Source organism: Struthio camelus, chromosome Z (genome assembly GCF_040807025.1).
Source record: "Struthio camelus isolate bStrCam1 chromosome Z, bStrCam1.hap1, whole genome shotgun sequence".
Lineage (NCBI taxonomy): Eukaryota > Metazoa > Chordata > Aves > Struthioniformes > Struthionidae > Struthio > Struthio camelus.
Window position 1 is genome coordinate 25,987,793 of NC_090982.1, and position 17,340 is coordinate 26,005,132.

The window sequence follows — 17,340 nt, forward strand, 5'->3', positions numbered from 1 at the left end:
GTAATTGAGAGATACTCTGTAAGAAACTGCTTATTAGAATAGCAAGATCAAAGACGTGCATAGACAAGGTTTTTAAAGGTCTCATTTTGTAAGTCATGCTACCCCAATGCATAGTTGCTTTGAGGATGGTTAGGTTTGCAACACTGGGTCCTAGACCCCCCGGGGCTCAGTGTTTTGCTCAGATAAGGAGGAATGTAAAGTGAGCACATGCGTGATGCTGTGCAGAGTCTGATTCAGCGGTGGAGGAGAAAGCACTTAAGTCACCCAGTGGGTGAAAAAACACTGTAGGAATGTGGTAAAATGCTTTACTTGCCAGCTTGGGTAATAGGTGAATAAGGGAGGGAAATATATCTGGTATGTGTTTACCTTTGCCAGGGAACAGCTAATCATCAGCAATTAAAGGTAGCTGCCAATCTCGGGCTGCTGTCCCCTTTAAAGAAGCTAGCATGGTGCCCACCATGATGTATCTGTGTTTCTGGGTGATCAGGCTTTTTCCAGCACTTGATGCCTGCTGTTCTTTTACCTTTGTGTGACTGCGAAGAATCGCGCTCCCTGATAACTCATGAGTGGCTGCTGTAAAAACTAGGTGCTTTGGGCAGCTGGAGGGAGGAGGATTTGAGGGGAGGGGGAAGGCATACTGGAAAATGAAGCTCTATGTTGCATTTTTAATGAGAGGTTTCACTCTACAGCACTATGCATTCATCAGATTTTCGTAGACTGAACTGCTAAATATCCTTCTGTTACTCCCCCAAGAAGTGGGGAAGGTCTCTGCGCTCGGAGGAACCCTCTCTCTGCACCAACTGCTTCTCACAGTCGCTCTGTGTCAGCCCTTGAGGTCGATGCTGAGACCTTCCTTTCTGCAGCAGTGGCACATGGCAACACTATTATTGAAATACAGTTCAGTATAAAGGCCATTTAGTCAATGCCAGCATTCATTTGGTGAAAGTTTAGCATTAGCGTTTTCTGTGCTTGATTCTGCAAAGTGCCAGGCTCTCTGATCCTCATGAGCAAAGCACTGAGACTTGCACATAATGCGCCTCATCAATAGTGCCATTGATTTCAGAGGAGCCGATCATGTACTTAAATTTCAGAGCGTGCTAAAATGATTAGCAAGTTGGGAGTGAGAGCACTCCATTTCTGGAGGCTTTACCCAATATATCAAATTAATCGTAAAAAAAAAAAAAGGAACTTGATTGAAAAAAACTTCATGATTTTTGCTTTCTAATCAAGGGGGAGTCAGATCAAGTGAAAGTAAGTGTAGAGCATATAGAGGAAGCAAAGTCAAGTGTATGGTGATGTAATCCTCCAGACTGGAGACTCTTAAGACATTTTGTTTCTTTTTTAAATGACTATTTTTGTAGAAGAACCTTAGTCGACTTATAATTAAGTCTTCAAGGCAGACAGCCCTTTGAGCCTCAACAGCTGGTAATTTGAGGTCTCGATGTAAGTTTATTTTCCTGTCTTGACACTAATTTATTTCTGAGAAAAAGGTGACTATTATAAGAAGGTTCTGTTTCCTAAAGGGTTTCTCATGAACAGTAGACAGAAATAGGGCTGAAATTGCCAGGCATGATTCAGAATAGTAGGTTTCATTGTAACCAAAATGATCCAAATTAAGACTACCTTGAAAAAAACCAGATTCTTTCTCTGAACTGGATATTGCCACTTAAATCAATTGTGAGCAAGCGTGGTGTGAGAAATGTTCCATTTCCAACAGAGCCGTGGTGATTCCCTCTCTCCTCCGTGCTGCTGAGAAAATGTGCACGCCCTGGATTAGAGCATGGCAGCAAGCAAATACTCTGCGTGCTATCCCTTGTAAACCCGATATCCATATGTGAGTGGATGTTTTATGCACTCACATTGTAGCTGATGGCAGATTGCATATTTGGCAGGCACGTTAGGTACCTATTTTAAAATATTCCCATATCCTTTGTTTATTTTTATTTCCTGTACTGCTGCAGTAACGAGTTACTTGCACTTCACCTATGATTTTTTGTGTGTTCTTCCAAGAAACTAAAGCTAAACACGGTAGATAGGGTTTATAGAGAGAAATTATAGAAAGAGGCAAAAATCTCTCCATTCCCTAAAAAGGGGAAAGAAAATGCAGCTTCCCTGTGTTTGCACAGCCCCTTGGACTGCTTGGCGCTGCACCTACCCCAAAAGCTGATAAACAGTGGCCGCCTCTCTATCTGCTAAACGCAAATGTGCAGCTCGGCTGTGACCCGCGTGGCGCCCACAGCTGGGGTCTCCGGCGCGGGGTGGAGGAGCTCGGGACTGTCCGGGCTGCTGGCTTTTTCGGCATAGAGAGGATACGCGTGAATGCGGGAGAGCAGTAAGAGTGCTGCCAACCCCGGGACGGCTCGGCAGCAGCAGAGGGTTCAGGCAGGATTTGGGAGGGGAGGGTGAAGGGTGCCTGAAGGCCAAGGTCAAGCAGTATATTTAACGTCAATCTGGTTGCCAGCGCGCCCAAGTTAAGCAAGTGCTGACATATATGTGGGAAGAGAGGACAGGCCCTGCGGCTGAGTGAAGTGAGATTAAAGGAAGAGGGGTATGTAGACAGAGGAAAGCGAAGAGCCTAGGTGTGATACGCTGCCGTGCGAAGGGCTGACGGGACGGTCGTGCCTCTCGTGACGTTTGCTGGCAGCCTGGGTGCTGAGAACTGGCGTTGGGAGCGGGGTCTGCCTGATACGCGCTGCCACTGCGTCGCGAGGATCATCTTCCAGGCCGTCTGCGGAGTAACGTTTCAGCTGTGGATGTCCTAGCTTCTTTTTTTTTTTCTTTCTTGAAAGTTTCTTTCTCTCTCTCAGTTTCGTTTGCTTCTGGCTTTCCATTCCTGGTCTCTGTGAATCTCCTACCCCGTTACGCTCCTCCTGATCTCGGTTTTGGTGCGCTGGCAAAGTCTGTGGGACCGAGCTTCCGCTTCGCTTGTGATTTGTTTGTTGTTGCCCCCTTTTTCTACATGCTGTTTCTTTGGCATTTTCTGGCCTCCTTGAGCATTTTTAGCTTGTCATCACATCCTTTCTTTTGTTTTTATAGAAGAGCTGATGTTTTAGGCCCTGCTCCTAGAATATCCATCTGGAGATTAGTTTTGAAATAATCCTATGGAGATTGCCAATATGTTTAATCTTAGTGTTACATTAACGGTTTTTGAATGAACAGGTTTGTACATGCTAGTATTATTGCTTGAGAGTGTCTTCTCATTTTCTCCTATGAAAACAGAAATGCTTTAGAAGCTTTCAGTTGAGATGCATTTTTTATTTATTGCTTTTAAATCTAAATTATAAATATGAAGTAAGAGAGTTTTGGTCTGTAAAACAGCTCAATGTTCCTGCAGCATATTTCTGTGTGAATTATCCTGTCAGTCAAACAGTCCATCTATAGTTTTCACTCTTGGAAGGCAATACTTGGGTAAAAATACTTGGCTATTTATTTCAATAATCTGCTTTACACTGATACAACATACTTTGCTGAATACAATACACATTAAGTACCACAATTTAAAAACCGTGATTAAAAATGCTGAAAGATACATGAAGTGAGGCTTTTATGGGTATAGTGGGATGTCAAAGAGTAAAATAACGTGCCTCGCAAATGAGTGGCGCTCTCATTCTTTTGGGCTAACCTTGGGGCAACTATTCCTGTATATTCACTTTTATCCAGAGGTGCAAAAGTAAAGACTGACATTTATTCTTCTGATGTGTGTCTGTCTTTGTTCCCAGGACATTATATTTCTGTGGATACATCTTACGAGGGTGAGAAAGCAGTACTTTCCAGTCCCGAACTACATTCTGAAGAGTGGAGCTGTATCAGACTGATTTACCAAATAGCAACATCTTCAGGATCTTCAACTGATCCCACCAGGCTCAACCTGTATCTGAGGCAAGAAGGAGAGAGCTTTGATCGTTTGCTGTGGTCAGCCAAGGAGCCTTCAGATAGCTGGCTCATAGCTAGTTTAGATTTAGCAAATAGCACAAAAAAGTACAAGGTAAGTGCAATTTTAGAAGATACCGCAGGATTTATTGTACACATCTTGTGATAAATGGATTATTTTTTGAACTTGAGCACGCTTGGCCTTATTGTTGGCTGTCATTGTTGACTCAGGTAGGAACACTTAACTGCAGTGAAACCGAAGAGAATGAAGCGGAAATGGTATTTTTTTCCCCAGGAACTGAGGCTGGATTTTGTTTACTTTCCTGCTTGTTTAAGGGCTTGAACATTCAGGCCTGCCATACGCAGCATCTATTGGTTTATATGCGATATAGTTCACACAAGAGTGAACGCAAGGCCAGGAAGTGTTAGAGAATTAAGGCTCGTTCTCCAGACAGTCCTGGTGGCAGTCTGGGAAGTGTCACAGGTACCTATGTTTGTAACGGTTCGTGCTCTCTGAGAACTGCACATAAGATAGGCACAACTGTAAATCAGTCTTGGCATCATGCTTGGGTGCAAACAGAACTTCTCTTTTTAAGTTCTCACTTACAAGACTTCCATGTGTGTGGCCTTCAATATATGCTTCCTGGCTAGATGGAGAATTTATTCGATCCTGTTGGGATGCTGGCTGCTTGCTCCGAAACCTCTAGCTTACAGCTGATCTGGCCTAGCACTGTGTGAATCAGTTGACCTTTTCTGTCCCTAAAATCAGTGAATAATGCTATTCTGAGTCGGACAGTTAATGTGCTCCCAAATAAATGCATTTTCCGGCTTGCTGGAAAGCACAAGTAATCAAACTAAAGACCAATGATGCCTTGCTTCTCCGCAGACCAGCATAGCTGCTGTCCTGTGGCAGATGCATGATCTCCCGGGCCCTTAGGTCTGCAGCTGTGCTCACTCATTCCTGTCCTCTGCACCTGTCTGAAAGCAGAGAGAGTCCGGAGCTTAGGGGAGAGTATTTCTAGCCAAATCCCGTCACACACGTCTCTGCAATAACTTCTTGTATAACCACAGCTGAGGAGTCTAAAGTCCTTTACTTGCAATGATGCAAAGTGCAGGTTATTTAGGCCTTGTCCCATTACCTTTCAGTGTGCTTTCTGTCGTAGACAAAGGAGGTGAACTCAGTCTTAACGCAGTCTGCCTATTACTACCCCGGGCTCTTTCGACAAATGCACCTCTACTGTCTGTAGGGATGATGAGACTCCTTGCATATGTTTCACTAATTCACCTGTTTCTGTGGTGTAAATGTCCAGTGTTATGATGGGAACAGTGACACCCTAAAATGTACTGCTTGGTTTATATTGTGCAGATTGTTCTGGAAGGTGAGATGGGAAAAGATAAGTCTGCCAGCATAGCAGTTTTTGAAATTAAAATAACTCCAGGATATTGTATTGGTGAGTACTCTCTGCTCAGCTGCCCATGTTCTCTGCCCAGAAAAAAATACCTCACTGGCTGTTTAAAAACTGAACAAAAGGTGCAGGTTTAGGGGGGAAAAAAGAATAGCTTTTTTAAATTTAAAAATAGTCTGAAAAACTAGTGCAATAGACATTTTATTGTTTTTAAACTAAGATTGTGCACACTTATATGAGTATTTATTTGCCTGCCTTGCTTTCTAGTGTATATAGACTTTTCACATACAGTAATTCATTCTGTTATTTTGCTGTTCATTGTTCGAGCATGACCAAGTGTTATAGTCTCACAAAACTAGACTGCTGCAAACATTAGACATAACAGCTGCAATGTTATTTCTGCTCTCTGCCTGTTCATGCTGCCTTACAAAGGCATCCTGAAGGCTGCAGAGGCAAAACTATGCTGATATTGAGATTATTGTCAGTTCCACATGACTTTTTCCAAAAACCGCTAGCGGAGTTCAAAAATTGGAGTGGCTGGGAGGCTAGGAGGCCTTAACAACTTTGGTGGAGTCCAGCTGAATTACTACAATATTTTGGCTGTGCACACTGCTGGCCCTGCCTTGCTTCCACCTACCCCTGACAGCTCCCTCGCCCCATGCTATAGCGAGCTGGCAGGTTTGCAGTGGGTCACCCTTTTAGTGCAGCTCTCTGCAAAACCATCCATTCAGCAGAGGGACACAGTCGTTTTGTACAGTCGCAGTAAGATTTACAAGTGGAAATGCTGTTCTAACTATGGGCTGAGGGCTAGAAAGTGGTACATTTTAAATCTATTTTACCCAGTTCTAAGCTATAATAGTCATATATTACCAAATAATGAAAAATAAGTAGGACTGAGCGGGGTGGAAATGAGAATCTAGAGCAGTCATCAAGTATTGTGGCTAAATTAGCTTCCATTTAGTATAAGCTGTTATGTGTTGTGTCCAGCTTTGTCAGCGTAGGCATTCAAGGCACTGACTCACCTAAAGCAAGGCCAGGGCTTAGCAGTAGCTTTTCTTCCAGTTTTTGTGATGAAAATGTATCTGTTGAGCTGTAATGAGATCTTTGTGATGCTGTCTACAATTGCAGAATGTGACTTTGAAGAAAATCATCTTTGTGGCTTCGTGAACCGCTGGAACCCCAATGTAAACTGGTTTGTTGGTGGAGGAAACATTCGCAATTCTCAGTCTGTCCTTCCCAAAGACCACACACTTAACAGTGAATTGGGTAAGCAACAAATGTAAAATGGAAGTAAAATGGAAAGTTTGGGTCTATGCTTTTTGCTCTGCTTAAAAATGACTCAGAATTATGATAATATGTTGGACAGGGAGGGGCAGAAAGGAATCCATCTTTTTGTGGATTTTAAAAGTCTGGGCCGTGATAACATATAATTTCTTTTAAAAACTTGTGCTGCTGGCCCATACGTCTGGCAGGGATTTTTTCTCAGTGACCATTGGAAGCGAGCGGGAAAACAGAGGGACTGAAGCACATTTTGAGAATTTGACATTAAATCGCACAAGGTTTAGGAGTTTTGTTTCTTTTACTCAGACAGAGTGCTATAAATGCAGCCCACAGAAGGCAGAGTTTTAAAAGCTTAAGGGTTTTGTCAGCACTTTGTCTGTGTGAAATATTTGTCCCAGGCACCTTGCTGAGGGAAGAGCTTTTTATATAGTCAGAGTGAAGGGTTGGCAGATATTTTAGTTTTTTAACATAGTTGTGTATGAAATACCATAGTAGATGACACTCAGGAGATCTGGCTTGTTGCACCACTCTGCTCATCTCAGACAAAGTGAAGTTTGTGACAATACAAGGAATCGCATCATGAAAAGTAAGGTTGATACTCCTTCCTTAACTCATGCCGCTGTGCCTTCTTATTTCATTTCACAATTGTGTGAGTTGAGTACAGAGTGTCAGTCCAGCCCTGCATAACCCTGAGTCGCTTAAAAATTGGTAAAATGTTTGATGGAAGTTTGACTCACCAAAACTTCCATGGCTGACAGTGGATCTATATCAGTATAAAAAGTACTGTATGAGATAGCAAGAGGTTCCAGCTGGGAAGGATCTGTTTTCTGGTAGCCAGACGGTTTCTCTTTCATGCCAAACCCTCTCTGCTGACCATGGACTGAGAAGATCCCAAGAAGCCAAAATTCACAGTAGAGCCTTCTGCCTTCTTTTTGCAAGACGTATGTTACGAAGCCCTTCAACCATTTGTCAGGGAGATTGTAATTCAGCTGTGAAATGGGGTAAAACTGCAGAGGAGGAATGAAGCTCTGACTTCTCAGGCAAGTACTGCTGAAGTTTCAACAGTCTTGTGACTCTGGACGTGGTGGAGGAGAGCAAATGCCAGGGGAGCCCTTTCCCTTGTTCCACTTGGAGAAAAAAATCTCCAGATTTGAAAACAGTATTAGCTAATTAATGGGCTATAGGGATGTGGTAAAAGGACAGGTACAAACCTAAATACACAGCTTGCAATGTCAATGCTGAAGTAGCCTGTGAATTTGGCATTTCATCCGACACTCAGTTTTCTGCTTGTGAGGCAACGTTTTTCAGCTGATCAGCAATATTGTTTGATGCTGCAAATCCATGTTTCTGAGAGTATAAAAGAGGAAAACGCTATAGATGCACAGCATACCCATATGGGCACATGTATATGTCCTGTTTAAATCAAGATAGTTCTCCCAAAATCAGCATAAGTCTGAGAATCTGTACCTTTTGAAGATCCTGCAGGTAGTATTGGCTGTTGGAGGGCAGGGCACTTACTCAATTCTAATGCATTTTTCCATTTATGAGCAACTCCCCAAGGCCCTTTTTTAATAAAAGTTTTACAAAAAAAAATATTCACTAAAGATAAAACGTTTAGAAATCAAATCTTAGGCAGACCAAACAGAATTATACATGCACTGAAATGTACAGAGTAAAGATTACTTGCCAAGTCGTTTAATATATTAAACAAAATGCTGAAGAAAACAGATGAGGAAACACACGGCTTATAGTCTTGTTCATTTGCTTAGTTTACCTCAGTGGAAGCTGGCACTTAGCTAAAGATTAAATAATAAGCTAAGCTGTTGTGAGGCAGGGAATTTCCTCAGTTGTAATGAATTTTTCCATTTATAAACAGCTCCAACAAACGTGGAGAGCTTATTACTATCTTTATTGTAAAATTTTAAAATAAAGACTTGGGAAAGAGCTGAGACTGGCTATTTTGCCCGTGGTGTTTTGGCCAAGCAACTGTGAGTTGTCCAAATGTAGAAAGGAGAAAAAAAAGTTGCCTGGAATTACTAAAATTTCCTAGGAACCAACCATTGCTGTCCAAGTGGTAGCGATACGCTAATTCCTGCCCATCTGTAGATACTTCTTTTAGGTGGTGTCCTTATACCAAGTTTCTTTTATAATACTTCTTTTAAATGGTGTCCTTTAAAGGGTGTTCTTATACTAAGTTTCTTTTATACTTTTAGGTCACTACATGTATGTGGACTCTGTTTACATCAAGCATTTTCAGGAAGTGGCCCAGCTAATCTCACCAAAGACAACGGCCCCAATGTCTGGCTGCTTATCTTTTTATTATCAACTTAAGCAGGAGAGTAGCATTGTTTTTACTGTTTACTTGAGAGATATGAGTGGCTTTTATGAAGAGATCTGGAAAACAGACAGTGCATTGAGTGCAGACTGGACTTTAGCAGAAGTTGACTTCAATGCACCGTATCCAATGGAGGTAAAACAACCATTCCTGTATGGCCCAGTTACACCTTCCAGGTTGCAACATACATCAGTGCTGTCCCACACCAAGGGGGGAACATGGGAGTAGCCTCTGAGCATCTGAAAGATTGTTATAAAGATACTGGTGATCGGTTGCTTCCTTTGCCATTGCAGAAAGCCGAAGGAGAAATCACTTTTCACCCTGGTACTTGGTTTTCAGCAAAGATGGGGTCAGGTGGTGCAGTACTTGAACAGGCCACTGTGGGAGGTTGTAGAGTCCCACTAGTGCAAGATCTTTTAGCTCCCACTAAATAATGTCAAGGTTCTCTCAGCCCACTCTGAGATGTCAGTGACCAAATAAATCTGTTAATGAATAGAACCCATCAAATGAACCCAAAGTTGCTTTACCAGCAGGAGACTCTTCACCCAGAAAGGTGAGATGAGCTAGATTTAGTATTGATTGTATATAGAAGGCTCTTCTGTACATTCCTATAGTGATGCAGGACATTAGAGTAAGTAGGCAGACAAACTGGTGATAAGCGCAGCAGTTTACACGTCATCCATTGAGACAGTCAGACTTCAGATTGTATAGGAAAGGAGCTGAGATCGGATAGCAACTTACACTTCAGCCCAGAGCTATAGGAACAGAAGAGCAAGGGTAGCTAGCAAGGTATAATGTTGGCTGATATCATGGAAGTCATTTAAATTAGACACCATATCTGAAGCCAGGAATTAATATGTAACAACAATCAGAAAAGACTTTAAAAGGATCAAAAACAAAAAAAGCTGGAGTGGTTAAACAGTGAAGTGAAGCAAGCTATGTGGTGAATAAAACATTATTCTAAAAGCAGAGGTTGAATGCAAATGAGAAGAATCAAAAAGATGATGTACTCTGGCATGCTATAAAGAAAGAGCAGGAATAATATTCTAAAGGAATAAAATGAATTACAAAGCCTCTGGCAGCACATCAGAATTAGGAAGGTTGGCTAAAAATCTGGGGGTCCAAACGAACTGTAATGGAAGTGCACAGCTATTGAGCCACAGCAGAAGAGCTAAATGAGTCCTTTGCATCTGAGTGCCCTATGAAGGATATGAGAGAAATTCTCACACTAGAGCTTTTTTTTTTTGCTGCAGTGAAATTAAAGGAACTGTCTTAAATTGATATATCAGTGGGGGAGTAGGTTAAAATAACAAATCATCAACACAGATGGTATTCACAGAAGAATGTCGAAGGAACTCAGATATAAAATTACCAAGTTATTAATTGTTGTGTACAGTTAACGTATAATTACCTATGTGTGTCAGGAATAGAGAGTGCAAGTGGCTCTGAAAGGTTCCAGGGGATATCAGGAGGGTTGCAGATTGAGTTGTGATTTCCGTATCAGGCAAACTGATTGATGTTATCAATAAAACTTGAAAATAGGTGTTTTTTGAGGAACGGCCCCTGTGGAACCACACTTGTTACTGCCCTCAAGGTATAGCACAATCCATTAACCACAACCCTCTGAGCCTGACCATCCACACAATTTTTTATCCATCTAGCTGTCCTTTCTCCCAGACTGTAATGTCACAACTTGCATGCAAGAATATTGCAGGAGGTGGTGTTGAAAGCCTTGCTAGAGTGGAGGTAAATGACAACCACTGCTCTCTTCTCATCCACAAATCTGGATGTGATCACAGATGGTGAGGCAGGATTTACTCTTGGTATATCCATGCAGACTGTTCCTGATCACCAGCTTCTCCCTCACATGCCCAAAAACATGCTCCAAGAAGGCTCATTCCGTAATTTTCCCAGGGACCAAAGTGATGCTGACCAGTCTGCAGTTCCCCAGACTGAGTTTTTGCACTTCTTTGCAGATAAGCAAAATTAGCCTTTCTCCAGTTGTGGTGGACCTCCCCTGACCTTCTGTCAAAGCTGATGTGTAGTGGCCTTGCAAGGACATCCACCAGCTCTTGGCATACTCCCTCCTGATCGATCCCTGACTCAGTCCTCATCTTGGCTGGCGGCTCTTATGCTCCTTGAATGCTGTTACTAAGCACAGAGGCCTGGCAGACCTTGCCGGTGGCGACAGAGAAGGCAACGAGTACCTCAGCCTCATCTCTCAGGATGTCACTAAATCACTGTCACTAAATCACCCACCCCATCCAGCAATGGGCCCATGTTTTCCTTGGTCAGCGTTTTACAGTTAACATACCTGTGGAAGCTCTTCTTGTCATCCTCGTCATACCTTTCAAGTCTCAACTCCAGCTGAGCTTTGGCTTTCCAGACACTACCTCGACATGCTCGGGCAATATTTCTTATATCTTCCTTTGCAGCCTCTTCTTCCCACCCCCTCCTGTATGCTGCTCTTTGTCTTAGAGCTGTGCCATGACTTCTTGATTAGGAATCTGGCCTCCTGATACATCTCCTTGTTTTGCGGAGTATTGGCATGGGCAGTTTTTGTGCTTGGAGGATGCTCTCCTTAAAGACCTACCAGGTTTCCTGGACTCTTTTGTCCTTCAGAGTTGCATCAGTTGGGATCCCATCTACAAGTTCCCTGAATAAGCCAAAATTGGCTCTCCCAAAGTTGAGGGTCTGGGCTCTGCTACTCTCCAGCCTCCCTCACCCCCCTCAGGACCTTGACCTCCACTATTTCGTGGTCACTACAGCCAAGGTTGACACCGACTACCACATCCCCAACCAGTTTTTCCTTGTTAGTGAATATCAGATCCAGCTGTGTGTCACCAGCTGTGCGTCACCCCTGGGTGGCCCAGCCAGTACCTGATTAGCAAAACATAATCCATGACACCCTCCAGAAAACTCCCGGATTGCTTGCATCCCACTGTGTTGCCCTTTCAGGAGATGTCAGAGAGATTAAAGTCCGTGATGAGAACAGGCATGTGCGACACAGTCTCTTCCTTGAGTTAGTCAAAGAAAGCTTCATCCCCTTCCTCACCTTGGTCAGCAGCGGTCTGTCACACACTCCCACTGCAATGCCATGCGTAGTGGTGGCTCCTTTCACCCAGGCCCACAAGCTTTCACCCAGAGCTCCCCACGTCTGAGCTGCTCTTCCACACAGAGGGCAGCTCCCCTCCTCGTCTCCTCTGCCGGCCTTTCCTGAAGATCCTGTATCTGTCCATTGCAGCACGCAGTCGCGCAAAGTGTCTCAGTAAGTCTCTGTTATCCCAGCAATGTCACAGCTCTGTGACCACATGCAAAGCTCTTGTTTCTCATGCTTATCTCCCAGTTATAAGTGTATCTGTGAGTTTTCAAATTACCTTAAATATATCTTAAAGTAGGGAAGTGACAGAGATTGCTGATGATACTATTTAAAATCGTAAAGATAATAAAAACCAAAAGAGCCACGAAGAATTGCAGAAAGATCTCATTATACTGAATGGTAATGAACATATACTGAATGGTAATGAACAATAATCAATGAACATAAACTGCAAAGGGAAAAACAGTCCCAGCACTATAGCTATAAATTAGTTAACGGTCACTTGCAGTTAGTTTTGTGAAAATATCATTTCAGTTCTTAGTGGCTTTCATAAAATTCATATTAGAATTATTTGTAGAGGAATAAATAGCAAAATAGAAGATGTCATGACCCTGAATAAATACACAGGGTACCCATGTCTTCAGTAGAGCGTACAACTCAAATCCTCTCATTTAAGAAAGGATATCCTAGAACTAGAAGAGAGGGGTGAGGATAATCAGAACAGTGGAGAAGTTACGTGAAAGAAGACACTTCAACCTGCAAACAAAATGAAGTAGAACATGGTAGAGGTTCATAGAAGTCGTGAATGAAATGGAGAAGCTTTAACTAGTCACTCTTTCTCATAATTTCCATTGCCTTCCCAAATTCTTAACGACCAGGTAACAGGTTTAAAATGAACTAAAAGAGACATTTTTCACAGATAACATAACTAAGCCGTGAAACTCACTGCCACAGCGTATTATGAATGCCATTATTTTCATGAGTCGAAAAGTGATTAGACAGATTCATGGAAGAAAAAAGTCAATCAGGAATACCATATGAGGGAAGTAGACGTGAAGACTTGCCTTATTCTGTTCGTTCTGTAGGCCTCCTCTATCAGAAACAAGACACTGGGCTAGATGTGCCTTTGTTCTGCCCCATGATTCTTCATGTAATCCAGTTATTAATAACATAGGTGTTATTTTTAGAGACCATTGGACAGAAATAAGAGAAAACTTTGCTTATGCTTACTTAGGCTGCGCTTCACATCAGTCTCTTTTTTTTCTTCCAGCTAAAAAAGTGTGGGGATTCTTTTGCAGCTCTCATAATTTGGCTCTCATACTTAGGCAAGACATCACAGGCATTGCTTTCACTGAATGGGCTCTCACTCTGGAAGCGTTTGTCTTTATATCCTTGCTTTGTCCCTGGGATTGCCTTGTAGTTCAGGCCTTTTCTCAAGGTCTTCCTGTAATTCAGAGCTTTTGGTACTTAAGATAAGTTTTAACACACTTCCTCAAGAATTATGGACTGTCCTCCACTTATCTTGGGAAATGGTGTCTCTTGGGAATGGCTGAGTACAATCATTGTTTGGTTTTATGGTAAACAAAGCAGAATAATAACTTTTCTGATTTTTATCTTAACTATAACTTTTTAAATAAATTCTTCCCTGCCAGATGATGCCAAGGCATGGGTTTCACTGTCTGAGGATATTGTCTTCAGAGAAAACTTAATATGATAATGACAGTTCATGCAGAGTATTACTTGTGGCCTTTTTTTTAGCTCTTGACTCAGATAGATACTAGATAAAGCAGTAATCAGGCAGCTTTGAAGATATAGTCAATGCAGAGTAACAACCCTGAGTACTGGCTTCAGATGGTCTCCTGCTAGTAACCTTACTGCACCTTTAAAACTACTGATGCCTCGTAAAGTAGTAGAACAGATATGTTTCCCGTGGTTCTTCCTGAGGCTTGAGTGAACAAAGATCTGACCCCAAGGTCTGACCGTGATTTGTGTCACTAGTCAGTGTGTTCATCTCAACGTCTGCAGTACTCTCTGAGTTGCCCTGGAGTCTACCTGGGCTGTCTGATCAGAACTCAGTAGTACAAACATGTACTTTGTACATTATTTGGTATATGGTAGATGAATAACAAATGATTACCATTTCCAGGTGATATTTGAAGTTGCTTTCAACAGCGCAAAGGGAGGTTACGTTGCCCTTGATGACATTGCTTTCTCTCCAGTTTACTGCAGCAATCAGACAGGTATGAGTTCTTACTACTATTTACACTCCTTTTTTCCGCTGTGCGGAAAAGTTTCCGCTATGCTTTGCCTCTTTGAACCACATGTTTTAATACCTGCAGCATTTTGTAGTGACATGCAAATGCTGCCTTCTCAACTGACCAATGCTGTTGGGATCCTCTTCCTCCTAGGAACAAAACGGCACTATAAGAGAGAGAAACACTAACGCTATTCATTTGATCAGCTGATCCAGAAACCCGTCCTTAATGCTTCTTCTCCAGTGATCTTGCTTCAGCGGCCTGCAACTGCAACACTGGGCTGAATGCTGCAGTTGCATCTCACTGACATTTAAACAAATGACCGCTTCCGGGTCTCAGAAAAGAGAGAGATTTCTCCGCATTTGAGAGTAGCAAGAGAGAAGCAAATCTCCCGGGCTTTTGATTATTGCCAATCTAGGAGATATCTTCTTTCATTCTACATATCCTGAGATGTTCTTCAGAGCCAAAATAGGGAACAGGAGCCTTGTCTTCCTGTCCTTGCCATTCCAGGCGGTATTATTTATCTTACAGGGGAGCGTCTGCCAGCATTTTATTAGGTTTTCACAGCAGCAGAATACAGCCGGATCCCCATCATCTCTGGCGTAGAGGCACTTGGGACCAGACTTAGTCTTTTGTGAGTGCAGTCTCTACACTGGCTATGCACTGGGTGTTTGGATTTTAGTGTTAGTGCTAAGCAAAAAGTCAAAAGCAGGTTAGTGGTTTTTGAACAAGCCCATTCATTCGCTTCGGACACAAATTTGAATTCTCTGCCAATGTTTTGAAGTGATCAAGGAGAGAGAGGTTTATCTGCATAAACGTTTTTATCTGCATAGAGTCTCTGCTAGCTTTATCTGCACAGCTCTAATAGCAATAGGAGGCAGATTCCAGATATATTACTAATCCACTAATCTTGGCTTAGTAAGTCTACTTTTATTTTGTTAACTTCTCATTGCGACAAGTAGCTTAGTTTTGTGACAAAAATCCTGGCTTATGTTTGCAGCGTGTCATGGACTGGAGCTGTGTGCTCATCTCTGTTTTCCCTCTGAATTCCCAGGTGGCTTATCCATCTGGAGCTGTGGGCTGTTTTATAGTATCTGCTGCCCCAATCCCAAATTAGTCTCAATATCAAGGCTCAAGTTGGGATCCACTCCGACAAGTTAAAATGATAGATGTGGCTAGAACTTTGCCTACTAACTGTGATTTTGAAGGCTTTTTTTTCTGTTTGAGAAATGAATGCCAATCTTTTGCTTGATATTTTGTTGAAATAAGTTTAGCTGCTGAATAATTCTTTAGACTTATCTTCTATTTCCATCCTCTACTCTTTTAAATAGAGCTGTTTAAGAGCAACAGATGTTCTTTCTCCTTGCTTTCAGCCATAGACAGTTTCTCAGCTGTTCTGAAGACTTCTTCTGCAAAAGACCAGACTCTCTTGTTGTATATTACAGCATTATTTTTTTCCAATTTCTAGAAGTTTTGATCAACAAAGGTCTGGATGTTAGCCCAAGGGAGGGAAAATGTAGCAGAGTATTAAGCTTGCTCACCAAAGGAGACTCAAAAGATGCTGCTGGGTCTGATGCTACCTGGGTCTGGTAGTGCTCCGACTGTGTTTTCTTGAGCCTGGGAAAGCAGAGGTGGGAGTCCAGGGCTGCCACCTCTTTCTCTGAAGGCAGAGAAAGTCACAAGGGTAGCTGCTTATGTGAAGCTGAAGAACACAGAGGTATCATCTCTCAAAAACCAACCTTTTGCTTCTCCTGAAGTTAATGCATGTTTTCCTGCCCTTGCCAGGGAAGTCCCTGTTAGCCTCTGTGCAGGCGTGTTAGCCCTGCACAGGTCGTGTGCTGCTGTAGAGGGATCTGACTTCTGACGTAGCCGAAAATCGCGTGATCGCTCTGGGTTGGGTCCCCTTCTTCCCCGGCAACCAGAACACATGATTGATGCTGCTTTTACAGGAGTAGGAGTGTTTTGACTGTAAGCACGCTTTCACAGGGGGATGTTTTCAGACTAAAGCAAATTCTAATCTGTGATTTCCACATAGCAGGTCAACGAGAGAGCCATCAGCTGGGCTGAGGGGATTAGTTTAGCTTTTAATAAACATCGCTATATATGGTACAGTTTTCTTCTGCGTGCAGACACGTGCAGTGCTCAGATGAGTGAGGTACAGTTCCAGAGGCCAGTGGCCGTGAAGCAGTACATGAACCAAATGCAATTTGACGTACATACGGACAACATGTATATGCACACACATTGTACGTTACTACAAAAGGCTTTTGAGAACAGTGCAATTAAAAAAATAATAATTATTTATGTTAGAAAGTTATACGGTTGTAAATTAAAGTGGAAATTAAATATGACTAAATGTGATAAGTGGGCACACACACACATGCTCACACTCATTTTGTCCAAATATCTTTTGAGGAAAGGAGCAGGATGAAAATAAATGTCTGAATGTCTTTATGCATTATGTCCTGAAGGAGAAATCTTCTTTTAATATATGTAGCTTATTCATTTTTATAGGGACTGTGGAGGAGGGTTTTTTTTCCCTCCCTCTGGCAAAAATAGAAGAAAATAAGATCTACTTGCGACAGAAAATTGATAGCTTGATATCAAGTGTGACTTTGTACCATGTATCCCTAATGCCTTCGCATATGTTGGTCTGCTGCAATACAGGCTGCTGTTAAACATCGGCAAAAAAAGATGAAACAGAGTATTCTTTGGCATCCTTGTTCTTCACATACCTATGCCTACTGTCCTGTGCTTTTCCTAACAGAACATATGCATATATGTTTTAGGAATTTCTTTCAATCCCGCTGAGGCAAGCTGCAATTTTGAGGAAGATCTGTGTAATTTTCACCAGGATCACAAGGATGGCCCGGGATGGAGCAGAGTGAAAGTAAAGCGCAACGTGTATAGAGCAGGAGATCACACTACAGGGTTTGGTAAATCAAAACTCCTTCTCGTCAGAAGAGTCAAACCGGATAGAAAGTTTACCGTGTTCTTCACTCTGTTAAATAATGTCATTGGCACACAGGTTAGGTTGCCTCACTGCAACTCGCTTCCATGAAAAGTCTGTGTACGCTGCTCGGCCCCGGCTGA

At 42.4% G+C, this 17,340-nt stretch overlaps 1 protein-coding gene across 2 annotated transcripts in view; it reads left to right on the forward strand.

Moving 5' to 3' along the window:
- Positions 1-17,340, forward strand: part of MAMDC2 (MAM domain containing 2) — a 61,816-nt gene that overhangs the window by 24,893 nt on the left and 19,583 nt on the right. For both annotated transcript variants that reach the window (XR_011137833.1, XM_068927815.1), the window contains exons 3-8: positions 3,720-3,985; positions 5,237-5,321; positions 6,405-6,542; positions 8,771-9,027; positions 14,139-14,232; positions 17,037-17,183. Coding sequence is in view for 1 of the 2 variants with exons in the window: in XM_068927815.1 (XP_068783916.1) it covers positions 3,720-3,985; positions 5,237-5,321; positions 6,405-6,542; positions 8,771-9,027; positions 14,139-14,232; positions 17,037-17,183 (987 nt within the window). In the remaining variant the exon portion in view is untranslated. The remainder of the gene's footprint in view (positions 1-3,719; positions 3,986-5,236; positions 5,322-6,404; positions 6,543-8,770; positions 9,028-14,138; positions 14,233-17,036; positions 17,184-17,340) is intronic.